The following is a 20,545-nucleotide window of genomic DNA, read 5'->3' on the forward strand; positions in this document are numbered from 1 at the left end:
TTGCAACTAGCAGAAAACCGAAGTCTTGAAGAACCGTATGGTGCCATTTTCATAGTCTTCTACGAAAAGCCAACAGTTCCAAGCCTAGTGATTTTGCTTTTGACTTTGCATATAACCCAAATCATCGCTTCACTTAGCACTTAGCACCCGGTTTCAGACAGAACAAACGTAGCTTTCCATCATCAACAACAAAACCCATCTCCGATCTGATCATAAATCTTACCCCAGCGACAGCCCACATCCCACAGGTACTTCTGTTTACCTCTCTCTGGGTTAAACAATTTCATTGGAATTTGGTTCAAAACTAACACCACTTGACTTCATCTTCTTCCCATTTACGATCCCATATCCCATCGATTTTAACTTGTTTCAAAGAGGAAAACCATAAATTAAACTGTAACACTGGTATCGGATTGGTATCATTAAGCTATTAGAAATGGGATTTGTATTCGATTAATTTGGGCTTACGGATAATTGATTCGCAGGAAGTCGACGCAAAATCAAATCGGAATTATTCCTTCCTGTGGTGACAAGCAATCCCCCCTTCAATTGAAAACATGGTAAAAAGACGATTTTACCCCTCGTGTTCTTGATCATAGAAAGTGAATATATGTTTGTTTCTCAGGTGTATCACTCTACATTTATCGATGAGGAAGGAATTGTGAAAGCCTGTGGGTGCCCTTTACTTCCTTTAAAAAGTCACATAAGAGGACCTGCTCCAGTTTCAGATCAAGGTCAAAACTTTTTGTATCTTCTAATAGTAAATAGTAAAATAATACTAATAAAAGAAAGATTATATATATATATATATATATATATATATATATATATATATATATATATGTTTTAAAATCTTGTTCTTATGTTGTTTTTGCAGCTACAACTGATATAATTGATGAAGCAATTACATTCTTTAGGGCGAATGTGTTTTTCAAGAACTTTGACATTCAAAGCCCAGCTGATAAACTTCTTGTGTATTTAACATTTTATATAAATGTGGCATTGAAGAGGCTTGAAGGGTGTCGAACATTAGCTGAAGGGACAAAAGCGGTAATTAACCTTGGTTTGGAAGATGTTCCTGTTCCTGGTGAACCCGGTTTCCCTTTTCCTGGTCTCTTTCCACTCCCTCCCTCTCAAGATGAAGCGGGTAAAATTTTCTTACTTGAAGAAATTGCCCAAGGGTATTTTGGTCATTTGAGTTTGATAGGAAAATGCAAAAGATAGGAATGTTAATGTACTTGTGTTGTATTACATTCCTACTACCCAATTATAGGAATTTCATCTAAATAAAAAGCAAATTTCACTGCTATAATTGGGTGACTTTTCGATTTTCACTTATAATTTTAAAATTTTTATTAGTTTCAGTATACATAATGAGGGTATTTTTGTAGTTCAATAAAAAAAAAAAAAAAAAAAAAACGAAGAATGGATTTGAATTCCTTCCGTCAATCCATATGAATGGTGAAATAAAAATTCATCACGAATGGAATTTGAAGGAATCTGACGGAATTGAATTCTTTCCATTTGGAAACACACCATGGAATGGAATCTCGAATTCCAATTATGTCCGGAATCCACACCAAACACAACGTATTATAAAAAATAAATGAAAGTAAGATGCTATAATAAACAAATAAATGGAACTCCATTGATATTTCTTGCATTTATCCCTACCATGAAAATTCCAACATTTCTTTTTTGCTAACCTTCCAATTACTTATTTGCAAATTATAGAAACTAATATGTCTGCAAGTCTTATGAAGTTGGAAAATAGCTCACAATTGGACACTTATTCATAAATCTTGATATCTTTAAAAATGTTTGAATTGCAGAGTTGTTGCGAAATTATTTAAAGCAAATAAGGGAAGAAACAAGTGGAAGATTGTTAAGTGTTGCATACAGACCAAATGGAACTCCAAACAAATGGTGGTTAGCTTTTGCTAAACGAAAGTTTATCAACACCATCGCCCTATAAAATCTGGATGAAATTTGTGTGGATTGGTTCTAAATTATGTTGGATCCAAAGTGTATGTTATATTTTAATATGGGAAAATTTTTATATTGAATCTTATCATGTACACAAATCAAGGATTAAAGTTATTTTGTAGCATATTCTCAATAATGACCTATAAAAAGTTTGAGTAATGAGTTCAAGATTGGTAATTTTACATTTGTGCTTATTCGATGGTATATATTTTGTTTATTGATTTTTTTTTTTGAAACGGCAAATATATTAAACTACTACTAAATTTTCAATGATGTTATCTACAACTAATGCTGACATCCCTCATGTTGTCGTCCGCTTCCCCGCTCCTCTCTTCCTCCCCTGCTTTGTGAAAACCACCTTAACCCCACTTCCCTCTCTCGTCCCTTTCTTTTTGAATTGTGTGCCACTAGTAACCACATTCGTTTGGCGATGCAATTTCATTACTGAAGTGTGATTTCGAATTAATTGTAGATTTGAATCGACTTTTTTAGGTTTGAGTGTGAGTTTGAGTCGATTTTGTTGCATGTTGAAGTATATTTTAGATTTAGTTACTTGGTGGTGATGGTGGTTGTGACAATTGCAAAAATTAGGCCAACTTTAGTCAAATAATATCACTAGATCACTATTGTAATAGATCTAACGAGTTATAATCAAATCATTTTGATGATTATAAATTTTTATACTTTGAAATACATCCATAATACCAGTTAATTCTTTGATTGATATGAAATTATGAATCATCGACAAAAAAACCATTTCAATATCCATAAGTAATGAGTTAGTACATATGATTGAAAGAGATATATGTATTAAACATTTTTATGCACAAGCAATACACTCAACAAATAGTACATGTAATTAAGAAATCGTGGACATAAACAACGTCGAAAACGAAGTTTGTATGCAAAAAATACAATATTTCTAAGAAAACGAACAACTAGGTGACAACTTACTACCTGTTAGGTATCAAAACATGAACTTCAAACGAGCAGTACTACATCTAAAGAGATGAATTTTCAATTCCCGAAAATTTTCCCATAAATCTTATTCAATTTAGGAATTTATCACGTTCCTAACTTTTCTTGTCCAAAAAAATCCCATACCGTGGTGGATAAAATCAAACAACAAAAGATGGATCATTTCCGCTAAAAGACCTTTGGATGATTCATTATGTTAGTTTTGAGATTGGTTACGAAAAAATAGTTATATATTACAAACCAAGTTTTAATGTATAATTTAGTTGTGATCCTGACTTTTCCGTTTCACAACATATTGACTCTTTTGCGAAGTGAAAAAGCGTAACTGTAAACAAAGTTTATAAGGAAAATGAAATTTCAAACGATTTGTTAGGTTAGCTACGCTATTCGTCAGGAACTAGATTTTACATTCCCTAGTCAGGAAATCATCTGGTATTTGATTTTAATGGCGAAATAGATGCAAGTGTATTTTCACGAAATACCTATCACCCATGGTTGCAGAAATCGGGATTAATTGATCATTAATACTTGATTAATCGTTTGGCGTTCTACAACTGTCGATGATTAGAGTATTAATTGGAAATTTATGATTAATCGGATTTGATGGGATTAATCGGTCTTGCCGGAATTAATCGATCAACAAAAGTCAGAAAATAAACAAAAAAATAAAAAAAGTCAAAAAAGGTCCAAAAAAATTTTAAAATTTTTAAAAAAATTCAAAAAAATGAACTCTTTTTTTTTTCTCCAAAAATTTCAAAATTTCAAATATTATTTCAAACTGTTCGTATTTTCGTATTTTCAAAATTTGAAATTACAAATTTTCTTATTTTCTAATTTTGAAGTACTAGTTTTTTTTTAAATATATTTATATTTGATTAATTTTAATATTTTATTAATAATCTATGGTTTCCGATTAATCTCCACAAAGACCAATTAATCCCTTAACACCAGTTGACCGTCGAACGATTTTTTACAACCTTGCTATCACCTATGCCAAATAGAATCAAATCTCTTCAATTAATACGACTATCGGATTGGAATCGATATGGGTCGTTGGATCGGATTTTACCCTTCTATAAATAGAACCCTCACCCTCACCCTCACATCTCTCTCACCTCTCTCTCTCTCTCTCTCTCTCTCTCTTTATATATATATATATATATATATATATATATATATATATATATATATATATATATATCACCGCCAAAGACCGTCGTCCGAAACCACCGTCTTGCCTATCTTTACCGCGCTGGAAAACCAAGAACCACCGGAACCGCTGGCTACCGCGCTCCCTTTGATCTGAACAAGCATTGGCAAACCTCCAACTAGCCCTCCATTGTTGTCTAGCAACTTCCAATTACCCAACAACTATTGATCACCGTCACCGACCACCAATCGTCGTCGTATGCCGCCACCGACCGCCGTCACCAACAACTTTTTCTAGCCAAACTCCGGAGAGGCACTATTTATCCGACCAAGTTACTATTCATCGAGTAGGCGAAGCGTTGAAACTAATATTTTCCAGCTTTTCTTAAATTCTTCGGTTTAACCTTAAGCTTCATACAAAATGAGTTTGCATCCCCACTTTTCAACTATTTTACTGTTTTTTTAGGGGGTGGGGGTGGGAGAGGAGGGGGGGGGGGGGGGGGAATACATGCATAAAATTTTATTATATTGTTAATTAATCATATTTCGCACAAATCAATATTAAAACACTATTAAACCTCTATTTATAAACAATTATAGCAATGTTATACCGTCGAACCTCTATTTATCAAATAAATATAGTATGATTATATTATAGAAACTCTACACTAATATAGTAGAGTTATATTGTAGAGCTATTAATTATAGAACAAAAACAATAATGGTATACTGTAGAAACTCTACCTGTAAAATTCGACATTTAATGTTAGGACTTTTCAAGTTGATACAACATTTATGTGAGACACATTCATCAACTAAATACCTAAATACTTAGTAAGACTTCTGTCTTATAACCGTTAATCATCAGAGAGTGAATGAATTATATATAGATCTATGATTGTTAGTTACAACCTTGACAGACAAGTCAAGCATGATGATAATTGGGTACACTTTTACGATGTCAGATGAAGCGTCAGAAGGGGTATATCATATTTCAAGAAGCTTGGTTATAAGAACTCACAGTATATGATAAATACAATTATATACAGGCTAGGAAACTACCTATATACATAACAAACATACTTTTGATATAAAAAGTACATTTTATTCAGACTTTACAAACCTGTAAACTAACCAACAATAAAGTTAACACTCTTTCAAAATGCATATATTCTCATGAAACTAAGCAGCTAGAAGACATATTCTAAGAATAATCATGGGATTACAATTTATCTTTTTTGTATTTCAGTACTTTTAAGTTGCCTACTGTTAGGGCTTATTATGTACTTTCCAATTTTTTATACCCTGGATTAGGGGATATTGTAATATATTATTTTCAATGAATAAAGGTATCTATTTAATATCGTATTATTGTATTGTTCAATGTATGCTTAATATTGTGATCCATGATGTCGTCTCACCGTCTGACGTTTCCGCCGTCGGCTGGGGGTGTAACAATGGTGAATGGTGGGGATGGGTGGTTGTGGTGACAATAGAAGGTGGTGCTTGTTGTTGGAAGTAGATGGTGGGAGGTCAGGTGGTGGTGTGAGTGGATTGTGTTAGCTAGTGAAACTTATCATGACAAAGTTTAATGATGAATTGAGTATAAAAAAGTTTAATGGATCGTATATAACAAATATTTACCATAATTAAGATATTATATTTTGAACAATTCAAATAAGTTTAATGATAAATAATGTAAAAATAATAATAATAATAACTCAATATATATAAAAAAGCGATACTTAATTTAAATAATTTTAACATAAAGAATGTTCCAAAATAAGAGATTGAGGGGGGTGTTGGGGATTGTTTTTGAACTCTAATGTGTTTAAACAAAAATGTTTATTTATTTATAGTGGTGGCAAAATGAGTTTTTAAAAAAGTATTTGGCTTAGTTTTTATGGTGACAAAAATCAGTATGTTAACGATTTTAAAAGTGTTTGGCTAAAAATCTTTTTAAAATCACTTTTTTGAAGCTATTGTAGTTAGAAAGTCATTTTTTTTAAAAGTTGAGTTGGAGATGTTTTTAGAATTCGTGTATTGAAAATCTATTTTGAAAAATATTTTTAAAATAGTCAAACATTTTTTCTTTATTTAGGGTGTGTTTGTGATTGCTTATTTAAGGTGTTTAGCTAAAAAAATCTTTTTAAAATCTCTTTTTTTGAAGCTATTGTAGTTAAAAAACCATTTTTAAAAAAAAATCGAGTTGGAGATGTTTTTAGAATTCTAATTTCTGAAGTGTATTGAAAATCTATTTTGAAAAATATTTTTAAAATTGTCAAACATTTTTTTCTTTATTTAGGGGGTGTTTGTGAGTGCTTATTTAAAGTGTTTATCTACTTATTACAGTTAGATATCGCCAATAAGTAGTTTTTAGTGTTTGGATAGACTAAAATTAAAAGTGCATGTTTACTCAAATAAAGAGTTTTTGATAAGTTAGGGAGTGATTGAAATTTTATTTAAAAACAATTTATTGGTTTATTGGTTTTTTGAAAAATCAAATTAAAAAAAAAAAGTTTGACAATGTAATAATGACTTTTAAAATAACTTCTCATAAGCCTTTCAAAAAGAAGATTATAATAAGTTGAGATTTCTAATTTTCAAAACTCCTTGTAACCTTTTGAATTGTAAAAGTTAAATTATTCATAAAACATGTATTAAATAAGACAAACATTTTTTTTAACTTATTGACTCTCTCACTAAAAAAACTAATTTAAGCCCTTTTTAAAAAACTCATTTTTTCACGACCATAAATCAAAAAGTCATTTTTTTCTAAAAATCAATTTAAGGTTTAAAATAAAATCCTGACAACAACTTATGACTTATTTAAACAAATTTACTATTAACCTTATTATAAATATCTCTCTCTCTCTCTCTCTCTCTATATATATATATATATATATATATATATATATATATATATATATATATATATATATATATATATATATATATATGGCCCTTATTGGTTATCTTACACCTATAAGTAGAATTTACCGATCACTAAAAAAAATAATTTGTCAGGTTATTATGTTTTGATATCAGATAAACTGATCCAAATATATTTTAAAACTTTATTTTGACACTGAAAAAACTAATAGACATTTTTCAAATAAAAATAAGTTGTTTTAAAAAGCAATCTCAAACACCCCGTTATTGATTTTTTTAAAAAGTTAAAAAATTAGTTGTTTTGAAAAACAATCCTAAGGTCACTCGGTATTCTCTCTACCGCAAACTGTGATGACTGATTTGGCGTCGCAGTGTGCGATGCACGCAACACCGACCCTTCTTACTGCAGCCTAAAACCTTACCGCGAGTGATACCGCACCATTTTACTTTCTTTTTGACCGTTTGAGTGTTTGTATGTATGTGTGTGTTGTGTGTGATAAAGTGTTGTCACTCATCGATTATGTAAGGTGAGAGGAAAAATATGATAATGACGTGACAGTGTAATAATATGGTATGGTACGACACCCTATGACCTAAACATTCCCGAAAAATATAAAAAAAATAAGAGTTTTTATGTTATTTGCCCAAAAAATTATTATAAAAGTAGAACTAATAGATTTTAGAAATTTTATTAGAATTAAAATACAAATATAAAATAGACCGAGTTGGGTCGTGGGTGACCAGTGAGTTGTCTGGACTCCTGACTCCTGAGCGAGTGGGAGTAGTGTATCTCATCATCCAAGATTCCAATCTCTCTCCGCTCTCTTCTGGATCAAGAAAAATGGATCATATGATAACCTAATTTTAGAACGTTTTGGGGGAAAATACGTGAAGAGTCGTCCATCTTTTTCTCAATTTCATTGCAAAGTTTCGAAATTGACAACCATAGATCTGAAAATCCGAACTCAACGATATGAAATTTCTGAACTTCAAAGCCCTAACGCTCGCATTCGCATTCAATCGATCTATTCAAATGTCGATTTGTGTTGATTGATTAGTGATCTTTATCATCAGATCGGCGAAACTTCACAATTTCACATTAAAAACAACAATGTCGTCGAATTCGGACCACCAGACCCATCATGACCGTTCATTTGTTTCTAATCAGCAACATCAATCTACAGCTGTGATTGTTCCACCGCCGTGCTCTCATTTGGCGGAGTTCAAGGCTGGTCGAGGGGCGGCGGCGTTTGGTAAGTTACTGGAATGCATTCAAGTGAGGCCGCTAGGACGCGCCTCTGTGAGGAGACAAGCTAATGAGGTCTTCCAGTGCGGCGCGTGTGGACAATTGTCACTGCGGCTCTACGCATGCGTGTCGTGTCCTGCTGTTGTTTGTGACATACACGCGCCGGATCACGAGCACGAGATCGTCATCGACGTTGATCGAGCGGAGCTGTTCTGTGGTTCGTGCGGGGACCAGGTATACGATCGCGATTTCGATTCAGCCATCGTCCTGTCGCAGACGGCGGCAGCGACACTAGGCGGATGTAACTCACTTTGCGCACCGCCACCGGAGAATCTAAGGAAGCGGCGGCGCGTGGATTATCGTCCTTGGACCCCTGATTCAAAAGAACGCGCATTGTTAGGGAGCAATTCAACCTTGTTGCTGGGAAACGACGAAGATACATCTTCGAATTCGATCTTTCCTGTGGGATTAAAAGGGCTAAACAATCTTGGAAACACTTGTTTCATGAACTCTGTATTGCAGGCGTTGTTGCACACACCTCCACTACGGAATTATTTCCTGAGCGATCGACACAACCGGTTCGTTTGTCAGCAGAAGAATGGAGCTCATGAACGAAAGAATAAAAATCCACTGAGGCTGTGTTTGGCCTGCGATACAGATGCTTTATTTTCTGCTGTGTTTTCCGGTGATCGGAAACCCTATAGCCCTGCAAAGTTCTTATACAGGTCAGGATTAGAATTTGTTTTTCTCTTATTCTTCTTGATTGTATAAGTGCTTCAAAATCAAAAAAGGAAGATAAAAGAAATCTAACAGGAGGTTGTTACAATATAAAAATGGTTAGTCTATCTTGATGTGGGTCATATCTAATGTCTTTGTACCAAATATTGTAGCTGTCATAATCCATCTTTTAAAAAAAAAATAAGTTGCTGATTCCTGTTGGGCAATATTTAAGAATTTAAAAGAATAAATACCCTATTCAATCTTCATCATCTGATTACTTTCAAATTTTAATTTATTTTTTCCACCAGTTGGTGGCAGCACGCAGGAAACCTGGCAAATTATGAAATGCAAGATGCTCATGAGTTCTTCATTTCCATGCTTGATGGGATCCATGAAAAGGTGGAGAAAGATGAGAAGAAGCCTCATAGTCAAGGTGAAGTCAATTCTCCTTCTTCCGTTGAATTTGCAACTCTATTTATGTGGGTCATATCACTTATTAGGTGTTTACAGTAGAAACACATACCGAAAGAAACACTTATTACTTAGAACCAATAGGAACACTTAGGGTTTTCTTGTGTCACATCTCTTAGTTTTTTTTTTTTTTTTTAATCCCAGCTGGCCATTGATAGGATCTTTTTATCTTTTGATACAGATTAGCTGGAGCCTGGAGGGAGTTCAACTTCAAGGTTTCCACTAGATGACAACTCCTTTTCTAAAAAAAAAAAAAAAAAAAAAAATCCCTACATAGAGATGTGGCACAAAAATCCTAGTTTTCACTTTTCAGGATTAGTGGATGTGAAAGCTAACTTAACCAGCAACTTCCTACATTGGTAATCAACTTTTCAGGGTTAAATGTGTAGATTTTAAGTATAATATAAAGAAATGAAAGTAGGATGTTATTTCTTGCTTTTAACTTTTTTTTTTTTTTTTTTTTTTTTTTTTTTTTTTTTTTTGTAGGGAGTGGAGAGTGCTGTATCGCGCATCGTGTATTCTCGGGAATTCTACGATCGGATGTCATGTGCATGGCATGTGGGTTCACATCCACAACATACGACCCATGCATAGACATCTCACTGGATCTCATCCCACCAATCAATCCGGAACCTTCCGGAACAAAAACAAAAACAGAAACAGAATCCCAACTAACACCGACACTAATCGGTTGTCTAGACCGGTTCACGCGACCAGAACGGTTAGGATCGGATACAGACCAGAAATTCTTCTGCCAACGATGTAAAATCCGACAAGAATCTTTAAAACAAATGTCCATAAGAAAACTCCCATTAGTCTCGTGTTTCCACATAAAAAGATTCGAACACTCCCCCGTTAAAAAACTGTCGCGAAAAGTCGACAGGTATATGCAGTTCCCGTTTTCCTTAGACATGTCTCCGTATTTGTCTTCGTCTATTTTGAGGGGTAGATTTGGAAATCGGATATTTGCGTTTGATGGGAATGAGAATGAGGAACAGGATTTCAGTTCTGAGTTTGAGTTGTTTGCGGTTGTGACACATACGGGGAAACTTGATGCGGGACATTATGTGACTTATTTGAGGTTGAGTAATGAGTGGTATAAGTGTGATGATTGTTGGGTGACTAGGGTTAATGAGAGTATTGTCAGGGGTGTTCAAGGGTATATGATGTTTTATGTTCAGAAAATGCTTTTTTATAAAGCAACTGACAAAATCTGATTTTCTTTTCTTTTGTTTCCAACTATAGTGTATCTGGTTTTTTTTTTTGTTGGATTTTGTATGTTGTCAAAGTCAAGTGTTGTGTTTTTTTTATGAGAGATGTTGCAACACTTGGACCTGAATATAGTTGGCCTTTTGTTTTGGTGGTATTGGTTGGTACTAATCAAGTTTTACCTTGGCCTTTTTTATGAGTATGTACTATTCTTGTTGATGCGACATTAAAAATTTACAAAAACCAATGTGGTGTGTTGTTTTTCTCGATTTTTTTAAAGCAATATATGGATTTGATTGTGTATGTCAGTATGTGTGCCCTTAACCAGATAAGGAGGATGAGAATTGAGAAATACCCTTATATAGTTTTTTTAAGAGAAAGTTCTGGGTAAGCTTACACAAACAAAAAGCGACATAATCAAGCCACGAAATTTATTGTTATATTCAACCACAACAATTTGCTCAAATATAAAACAATATTTACTGTCAATAAAAACAGATTTTTGTAGTACAATATTCTAAACTATAAGTACAATTTTTAAGAAAAAAAATTATGACACACTAATAAACAAATAAATGAAAATATATATTTAGTTCCAAAACAAACACAAAAAATTTGTGATAAATCACAAAATGGATAACATACAAAACACATTTGTAACCTTAGAAATTAAATTGCTCCTACATTTTATGTCTACAAATATCTTTATACATTAAAATTATGACAAATGTTATCATTCCACCATTCAATTCAATTTAATTTGATATCCCTAATATGTAGTTAATGAGATAATTTTACAAAAAATGATAAAATGATAACACTTTAACATAATTTTAATTAGTAAGAATATTTGTAGCCATAATAAAAGAAAACAATTTAATTTCTCTTTGCAACATACATTTATATATTTTCAAAAAGGAAAAAGTGAGTTTTCTATGTATGAACCAAATAGCAACACATAAAATTTCCTGGATAAACTCTCCCTGTCTCTCTTACAATAATCATTTACAATTATTTGACTTGATACAAACAATCTCAAATCCTTCATCCTTATAGTAAACACTAAACCTCAAAAAACTCAAAAATGGAACAGTCACTCACTGCACTGCTCCGGTATACATATGCCCGAGTCTGATATTAGTCGTCATCAGACTGGGGCATATCTTTATCTGTACCAACCAATCCCATACGCCTGAAAAGAACCCTAAAAATCGAGACACCTGCAATCAAAGCTATTTCTAAATGTTCAGAGCTACTTGTTTTAATCGACAACTGTCCCATGTTTCGGTTGTTCAAACTAGCATTTAAAGACAAATTCGTCCCCCGCCCCACCCTAAACTCCGCCTCCAAATTCCCACCCACCACCACCTCCTTACCCATCGACAACGCCGTCACCATAAGGCTAACCTCGTCATTTCGCACCGGATAATCCCTCCCTCTCACCACCCCTTTCAAACTCCCGCCATAAGCCGCCCCTCCACCACCTCCCATCCGCCCACCATTCACCACAAACTTCACCCTCTTCCCAACCCACAACCCATCTTCAACCTTCACACCCGAATAACAATTCCCCCCAAACGACATCAACGAAACCCCACATTCCGTCACATTTCTTCCCAAAACCCCCACCTTCGCGCTACCATGAACCGTGTAAACCATCTCCTTACCCGAAGACTGAGCGTCCACCTCAGCGCCATAACTCGGCCCACGGGGGTCCACGTAAGCAGCACAACACGCTGACTGGACGTTGAACTCCCGTTTGTCCTTGCTGACCTGTCCTGTAACCGACACGTGTAAATTCTCGTTCACTTGAGTTTGACCCTCGAGGTTAATTCCGTCAAATCCCACGTCATGGTCCCACCCATGGGGGTCGAGAACCGGTCTAGTTAGCCACCGGTCGGAGTTAACGAGACACCGGTATCGATGCAGCGGGTTACCGGGGTCGAAACTAGGCGGGACCGCCATATCCGGTAACACCACGGGCTCTGGTGGTGGGTCCCCGTCATCGGTTTTCTCTCTTTGTAGCTCTTCTTTTAATTGTTTTTTTAAATAAAGTGTCTCGCGATAATCCAGCTCATCAAGGTAGTCGTTTTTTTGGGAATTTGTTAATTTTTTGAATTGGGATTTTGTTAAGATTCGTATAGGAGGTAATTCGTCATATTCTTGTTGTTCTTCTTCAAAATCCGATAGAGAAAGGTTCTTGATTTCATCTACTTCATTTGGGGTTGAGATATGATGCTTGAGGAAAGATGAGAGAAGATGGGGTAAAGATGGAATCCGAGGGGAACCCGGAATCCCCAATTCCATTCTATCATGGAAATCAAGAATCTTGTTGACGTCACTCAAGATTTTGGTGCATAGACAAGATAAAAGGAATTGGGATTTCCAATTTTGCCCATTTGGGAGAATCTTGTCTTTACAATCTGGATGATTTTCAACAAAAAGAACCGGGGTTTCAAGTTTCGAATCAGAAATTGTCTGGTGAATGTAATGCTGTACAAGATTCATGCATTGAGTAAGATAAGATTCATAAGTTACAGGGTACCCGTTAGAACCTTCTGGAAGAGGCGAGGACGAATGCGTCATTACAAGCATCGTATTGAACCAAATTCCATTCCCGAAAACTTCGGTTACAAGTTTTAGTAATGGGAAATCACTGTAACCGATGTTAAGTACATCAAGCCGTTCGAAATACAAAACCATATCCGGAGGGTATTTTCGGCAACGTTTCTTGATTTTTTGAAGAATCTTTCGGTTTCTTCCAATGGTATTTGGTGATGGAGGCAACAAACCAGGGGTATCAATGAAAGAAATCTTGATTCCGTTGACAATTCCGGAAACCTCCTGGACACGATCGGTGGCAGGTCGGAATGCGTTTGTCCGGGCTTTTGGTTCATTAAGTATGGAATTGATGGTTGAACTCTTTCCGATTCCGGTTTTACCTAACACTAGAATTGAAAATGAGAAATCTAATTCCGGTTGACCGGATGTTTCTTGTTGTATTGCTATAGCTTTAGCTCTATCACTGTTGAGATTGACTTTTTTGAGATCAGATTCTTGTGTACGTATCAAAGTTGCTAAGTGTATACGGTATAAAACTTTGGCTACCATGAGATCGTTTGTTGAGTGGCCAAGATGATGAAGAACACGCAGGAATTTGATTTGAAGCTTTTCGATCTTTTCCAATGGATTCATGTTTTTTTGAAGAGTTTGAGGTTGATGGGAACTCTCAAAAGTGGGTGGCCAGAGAGGGGTAGGAAGTGGGGTTTCTTGGTTGGGAATGGGCGGTTGTGATACATCTGCCACCGCCTCTGGTGGTGGTGAGGTGGCGGTTTGAGCGGAACCTGAGAAGTGAATAGAAAAGAAGGGTTCTTAAGTGCAACCATGTTTCAATTGGTTAAGCATGTAACTACTTTGTTGCTTATGGTAAAGGCGCATTTAAAAGTTGTTCAAAATACTAAGAAGGAATTGGAGAGGAGTCATACCATGAATGTTGAACTCGTTAGTAGGGCGTTCTTCAAAGAAACTGTCACTTCCTGATAATGGTCTTGTTGAGGCCAATGAGTTTGAAACTAGCTGTGATAAAACCCAATCTTTAATGCTCATCATGATGATTCCTGAAAACAAAAGAAAAAAACTATAGAGATCTTGATTTCCTGTAGATATCAAAAGGAATGAATCATGAATTCTAGGGTTTCATTACTTAACATCAACCATGGATTAAGAATCCAAATTGATTCAGTTAATCACCACTGGATTTCCTAAACTTCATATCCTAACGCTTTCCATGTTCAAAATTGATATAGTTTGCTACCAATCTAAGACAAGAGTTTTAAGATAAAGTTCAGTCATTGACACTTTAGGATTTTGCAGGCAAACATTCATTCCGCAAAATGCAGCACTTCTTGAAGAATCAAGAAAGTATCATAAATCATAATACGAAAGAAATCACATCTAATCACCTCGATAAAACGCAATTCACGGATTAACACATAATATACAGAACACGAAAAAAGAAGATATTTTTATATGTTAGTTCAATGCAATCGGTAAACGAAAATAATCGATGTAATGAATTGATACCTGAATGAATTCGATTTGTCCTCTATAGCTTCTGAACTGAGCTCAGGTAGCACGAAATCACCGGTACCGATTACAATCGTCCATAGTCGACCGTTTTCGACTGAAATTAAGCGAACCAAACAGCTCCGGGAGGATTAGAACCCTAGAAACCGGGTGGAGAAGTTGAAAACCCAAATTACAAGAAGAAACAACACTAACAGATGAAGCTTTGTGCGTTTGTGATGCAACGATGCGAGTTGAAACAAGTTCAGAAACAATTTGCGCCCTAAAAGCTGGATAGGGTTACAGAGAGAGAAAGAGACGCGTGGGGATCTATCTTTGGTTGATAGCGAAGACGAATTTGGTAAGAGCAGCGTCCGATTGTGCAATTGGGAGGCGTGATTGTTGAGAAGAAGTTGAAGATGACATGATGATGCCCTTGTGATTTTCTTGTCTTTTTCTTTCTTCCCCCCTTTTGTTTCCATTTTTTAGGATAAGTCACCCAGCAACCACAAAATCTTATTTGCACCAATCGTGGGGAACGAAAAACATTAAAAAGGCTTTATGGGGACGAAAAGGGTTAAACGTTTTGATCATTTTTTGTGATTTAATACCATTTTTAGTTACTATTATCAATGCAGTTGTTTGTATTGATAATAACGTGAGGGGGAAGTTCAAAGAATAACGTATTTATAAGAAATTGTAAATTAGTTATTGATACAAATGATTGTCAATTTCAACTTGAATTGAAAGTATGATAATGAAGTCACTCAAAAGTTTAAAATATATGTGAAATATGGAATGTTAATTCGGTTCTACTTATACAAATTCCTAACAAAAGAAAAGGAGTAGAGAATCGGAGCGTTTAAGTATGGTTAACCAAATTGAAATACCATTCGAAAGAGTAACCAAAACTATGAGTTCATTTTTTTTGAACCTAAACCTAATTTGAAAAAAAAAGAAACTAGTTAACCTGGAAATTGATACGCTTGTCGGTTTCAGATATTTTGAACATTCCTAATAGAAACTAGAAAATACATGTGATCTAGAGGAAAGTGTCCTTTAGAGAAACACAAAATAGAACTTCCCCATGGAAGAAAATAAATTACGTTGACAAGGAGATTACAATCAGTTATGGTCATACAAAAGTACTATGTGAACAAAATAAATTGGAAAATATAAATGAAGTATCATGCTACATGTGATAAAGGATATGGAAGTTAATTGAAGATAAAACTGCAAATTTGATCTATGTGGTATTCAAAAAACTTTGGATAGGAACCAAAAAGTTTCAAACTTGTATGAAAGGTCCACAATCAAGATTTTTATGACTTTTTGTTCCCTGATACAATTGAAAAGTCGATTTTACCATTTTCATTTTTATTTCTTTTTTCTTTATTTGTTTTGACATTTAAAAAATTAAAAATAAATAATAAAATATCTCTCTCTCTCTCTCTCTCTCTCTCTCTCTCTCTCTCTCTCCATATCAGAAAAAAACCATCTCAAAAATTGGATCTTCACTTCTTTAATTCAATAATTTGTTTACAAAATTAACAAAAAATAAATAAATGTAGAACAAGTTCTTCACAAAAATAAGTTGTCACAACAGCACATCCATCCCACTCTGATGATACTTATTCCCCTCTATCAAATTTGTTACAACAACATGAAAAGAGTTTCTTACTAGAAGAACAATGTTTGACTGAAAAGTCAAAATCGGACTTCGCTTTCAACGGAAGGGAGAAAGGGCAACCACCCTTAGAAAACATATCCTGAATCCCATATGAAATTGCATCAAATTGTTTGAGCGGAAGTGCCAACATCCATTTTTCTTGGTTCTTTTCAGGTGAATCTCGAACAATTTTTTAAAACCCATATGCTTGGAGTCATCGACATTGATTACCACATCCGTCATGGTTTTAATGGATGTTTTAGATAATCTAAATTAGATTTGAGCCTGGGATGAATATCCCTATGTTCTCTAAGTACTCGTTGAGTTCTTGTTTGATGATTCTAAAATCTTCATTTTTGTCGAACATTTAGAAGATACGGTGGAGCTGGTTGGAATCCATACAAGAAGAACGTGATGTTGATAGTGGTAGGATTAATGAAGTAGTGTTGGTGGTGGTGAGTTCGTGGATCTATTGTTGATGGTATGGATTGTAAGAATCATCAAATAGAAACCAGATGAGAATTAATGGGAAAAATTAAGGTTCTAACAAACATGGATGAAGATAAGGCTTCATATTCACAAAAGAATTGGGTTCATCATATTTGTATTGGGGAAGAAGAAGAAGAAATGGATTGGGGGTTTGACTTTTCATTTTTACTGGAGAGAGAGAGAGAGAGAGAGAGAGAGAGAGAGAGAGAGAGAGAGAGAGAGAGAGAGAGAGAGAGAGATTTTATTTTTTATTTTTATTATTTAAATACCAAAATAAATACGAAAATAGAAAAAAGAAATGAAAATGGTAAAATCGATTTTTTAAGTGTATCAGGATCAAAAACCTAAAAAACCCTTGATATGGGACCGTCCATTCAAGTTGGAAACTTTTTGAATCCTATCTAAAGGTTTTTGAATATCATAAGGACCAATCTTACAGTTTTATCTTAATTGAATTAACTTCTATCATTGAAGGTTTTTGGACTATTTTTTTTCACAACTATAGTTGTGAAGCCATTAAGGTATAGATGGATTTATATACAAAAACAAAATGGATTTTTTTTTTGAGATACAAAGGAAGGTTTCTCTCAATGACTTGAATTTGATTATGAGGAAATATATTTTCATGCTATAGATGCAATCATGCAATTGCTTAGATACTTCATCAATTTAGCAATCTCCAAAATTTAAAGATTCCTATTATGGATGTTACAATAGTTATGGATTGTTTCTATATGAGATCCCCAAGGATCAAAATGCATGAAACATTGAGTACAAAACCTAAGAATTAAATGAATTCAATCAAATTACAAAAAAAAACTTTGTATAGGTTAAAACAAATCGAACATATGGTATAATCATATATATATAAATACTTGAAAAGCGAAGCATATGCAAATGATATTATTTGCCCATGCGTCTTCATTAAGGAAAAAAAATTCGGTTATACGATCATACTTGTCTATTTTGATGATCTAAACAGTATGTAAGTAAATAAAGAAATCAATGATGTTATCAAGCTTTTAAAGAAAGAATTTGAAGAACAAAATATTGTCTTTGTTTATAAATTACGCATATGCTTATTTGAATACTTGTACATTAATCAAATTATACCGAAAGAATCTTGAAACGTTTCAATATAGACAATGACAATCCTTCATACACTCCAAAGGTTGCTAGATCGATCACTAAACATTGACAATGATCCATTCACCCTCGTGGGGAAAACGAAAAAGTTTTTGGTGCAAAAGTATCATACCGCGACATAATAGGAACTTTTATGTATCTTACTAATTATGCTAGATCTGGCGTATTTTTGCAGTAAATCTATTGAACATTATTCACATAAATATTTTATAACATTCAGTACCCCGGTGACTTATTGAATATAAGTTTTGATAGATATTTTCGAGCAATTCGACAAATGTAAAATCGCTAAGATTTGCGATTTATCGGTTGGGCTGACCATTTGAGATTTAAGTCAAGTTTTCCAGATTTTGCATTCTCAACTTGAAAACTACCTTTATATTCTCCTTCTAGTAAAACTCTTGTTAGTGTCAAAATGCATCTGCCCATGAAGTCCTGCAAACCTCACACACAAAAAACAAATACAATTAGCATTGTTGAAAGCTAAAGGGACTAACCAAGAGCGTCGAGTATGCCCCTCTAAATTCGTAAATTACAATTTTGGTCCCTATGTAATTATACCCCTTTTATTGGATATCATGTAAAAGTTTACTTTGTTCCGTTGTTTGTCCTGATAAGTAAGAAAATTATCAACTTGTATGAAAATTTTGTACATACCTTCCCAAATGTGTCATGGTCCCATATGTTGGCGATAAGCATATCACGTAAACCATCCTCAACAACAAAGTCAAAAGTCTCGCCCCAACTTGGATTCAAATTTTGATATACAACCTACAAATCAAGAATGATAATATAATAAACAAAACAACGAAAGTACGATTTTCCTATTTCTTTCATTTAACTTTTTTCTTAAGGAAAAAAAAGCTTGAGATTTGAGCGTACAGTAGTCTTGTGTTTGGTTAGGGTTTTCCTCATAGTGAGTACCACAAAAGGATCGGCTTTTCCCGATAAATCTGCAGGTGGTAAGTCTTCAGCGGATATTACTGTCACGGATAACACTCCTCTTATAAGCAATCTTTTTTTCTTCTCGACTACCTCACTATGTTCACCATCTTTGAGAAACATTGCTCTCACACCATTTGGGCAATATAATATCTCCAACCGCACCTACACCGAATAAATAAATAACTTTGTATTAGGTCTTACATGTTACATTTAACACAACAAGTTCTATTGTATTTGGTTTACATTAGACAATGATCAATATCAACGACAAAAAAATGCATAACCTAATAGGACAAAAACTACAATTTTTGTCCTTTTTACGTACATTACTTCATGGCAAAAAGGTTGTGCATGGCAAAAAGAGTACAACATGCTCATAAACAAACAAATAAATAAAAAGGGCCTTAGACTTCTCACCATCCCTTGGTCATCATTTTCTTTAGGGTCCTCCAAATTTTCTACCAACTTTAACCACACATCCTTCACTTGACCAGGCTCAAGTTCACTGAGCTTTACTTGAGCACAACCAATGAGTTCCGGAGCTTGAAGCCCATCATCATCATATATTTCTACTGCCAAGTGTTGGGTGGAAGTATCTTCAACTACAAACTCGAAATGTTCATTCCAAATGGGATTCAAATCATTGTCCTGAATAGAAAGTAATCAGAACAAATCCATTTTTGTTCTTTAAAGACGTACGTACATTGAAGAATACAGAAAACTCACAATAACTTTGCTGGATTGTGTTTTACCACGTTCAGGGCCTATATACATCTTGGCAAATGGATCAGATTTCCCAATAAGATCTTTATTAGTCAGAGCGTGTGCTTGTATAAGCTTCACCTCCAATGTCGCCATGGGATTTAGTTCAAGGTCGCTGACAAATTAAAGGTAAGATGAACTTCAATACCAGTATTGAAATTGAAACGGAATTGAATGAGATTGTTACCTTCAATACAAGTACGGAAAATACCAAATCCAAACCAGATGAGACGGGTAAGATCATGTGGATTGATCCTGGGTTGCATAACATTTGCTCCGAAAACACATACAGCAATCGAAAGGGGTTATTTTTCTCTTTTGAATCAAATCGTCTTGGAGATCAAAGGGGTTCTTCCTCGTCGTCGTACATAGATAGATAAACATATATCAATCGATATGGATGAGGAAGTTTATCTGTGGAGGAGGAATTGTGGGTTCCGTGAATGGAGGAGATGGGAATGTGATTTAAGAAGAGTTTGTGGCATCCACCGATTCTGTTGTCGGATTTGAAACACCGGCCGTGGGAGTCGGAGTCGGAATTGGGATTTGAGATGTTTCAGGGAGAAAGGAGAGAAGTTGGGTGGCGGGTGAATCTAAATTTAAGGGATATCAAGATAAATTCCTTGGCCTATGGTTAGATACTTGGTTTTTTTTACCAAAGTCCCTAATTTTATACAAAAAATATCGGTTATGCACAAAGCTTTTTTTATTTTTTTTTTATTTTTTGCCATAGATGCCTGAAATACCTAAAACTTTGTTCAATTTTGCCATTTACCTTGATTTTACCTTCTAACGCAGGTAGCTCACCTTGTCTTCTT

General features: G+C 34.5%; 4 protein-coding genes across 5 annotated transcripts; 2 read left to right on the forward strand and 2 right to left on the reverse strand.

Moving 5' to 3' along the window:
- On the forward strand, positions 1 to 2,163 carry ARPC3 (actin-related protein C3). The gene is made up of 5 exons (XM_078966612.1): positions 1 to 248; positions 486 to 560; positions 626 to 734; positions 878 to 1,147; positions 1,833 to 2,163. The coding sequence occupies exons 2-5, from the start codon at positions 558 to 560 to the stop codon at positions 1,973 to 1,975; spliced, it is 525 nt and encodes a 174-aa protein (XP_078822738.1). The 5' UTR covers positions 1 to 248; positions 486 to 557; the 3' UTR covers positions 1,976 to 2,163.
- Positions 2,164 to 7,726: 5,563 nt separating this feature from the next.
- Positions 7,727 to 10,847, forward strand: LOC145010799 (ubiquitin C-terminal hydrolase 22-like). Its single transcript, XM_078969347.1, has 3 exons — positions 7,727 to 8,976; positions 9,280 to 9,404; positions 9,929 to 10,847. Exons 1-3 carry the CDS (start codon positions 8,117 to 8,119, stop codon positions 10,657 to 10,659), a joined length of 1,716 nt encoding a protein of 571 aa, XP_078825473.1. The 5' UTR covers positions 7,727 to 8,116; the 3' UTR covers positions 10,660 to 10,847.
- A 666-nt stretch (positions 10,848 to 11,513) lies between these two features.
- TOC90 (Avirulence induced gene (AIG1) family protein) lies at positions 11,514 to 15,222 on the reverse strand. 2 transcript variants are annotated; one of them, XM_078967840.1, is made up of 3 exons: positions 14,735 to 15,222; positions 14,137 to 14,288; positions 11,514 to 13,995 (listed from the first exon to the last, which is right to left on the reverse strand). In XM_078967840.1, the coding sequence occupies exons 2-3, from the start codon at positions 14,258 to 14,260 to the stop codon at positions 11,789 to 11,791; spliced, it is 2,331 nt and encodes a 776-aa protein (XP_078823966.1). In that variant the 5' UTR covers positions 14,261 to 14,288; positions 14,735 to 15,222; the 3' UTR covers positions 11,514 to 11,788. The 2 variants fall into 2 exon arrangements, with proteins under 2 accessions (XP_078823966.1, XP_078823965.1); XM_078967839.1 differs by having other exon boundaries at positions 14,137 to 14,268; positions 14,735 to 15,221.
- A 2,747-nt stretch (positions 15,223 to 17,969) lies between these two features.
- LOC145012253 (synaptotagmin-5-like) lies at positions 17,970 to 20,218 on the reverse strand. Its single transcript, XM_078971048.1, has 6 exons — positions 19,915 to 20,218; positions 19,692 to 19,842; positions 19,383 to 19,613; positions 18,903 to 19,127; positions 18,678 to 18,791; positions 17,970 to 18,455 (listed from the first exon to the last, which is right to left on the reverse strand). The coding sequence occupies exons 2-6, from the start codon at positions 19,821 to 19,823 to the stop codon at positions 18,309 to 18,311; spliced, it is 849 nt and encodes a 282-aa protein (XP_078827174.1). The 5' UTR covers positions 19,824 to 19,842; positions 19,915 to 20,218; the 3' UTR covers positions 17,970 to 18,308.
- Between the last annotated feature and the right edge of the window lie 327 nt (positions 20,219 to 20,545).

Source organism: Lactuca saligna, chromosome 8 (assembly GCF_052625555.1).
Source record: "Lactuca saligna cultivar CGN05327 chromosome 8, ASM5262555v1, whole genome shotgun sequence".
NCBI lineage: Eukaryota > Viridiplantae > Streptophyta > Magnoliopsida > Asterales > Asteraceae > Lactuca > Lactuca saligna.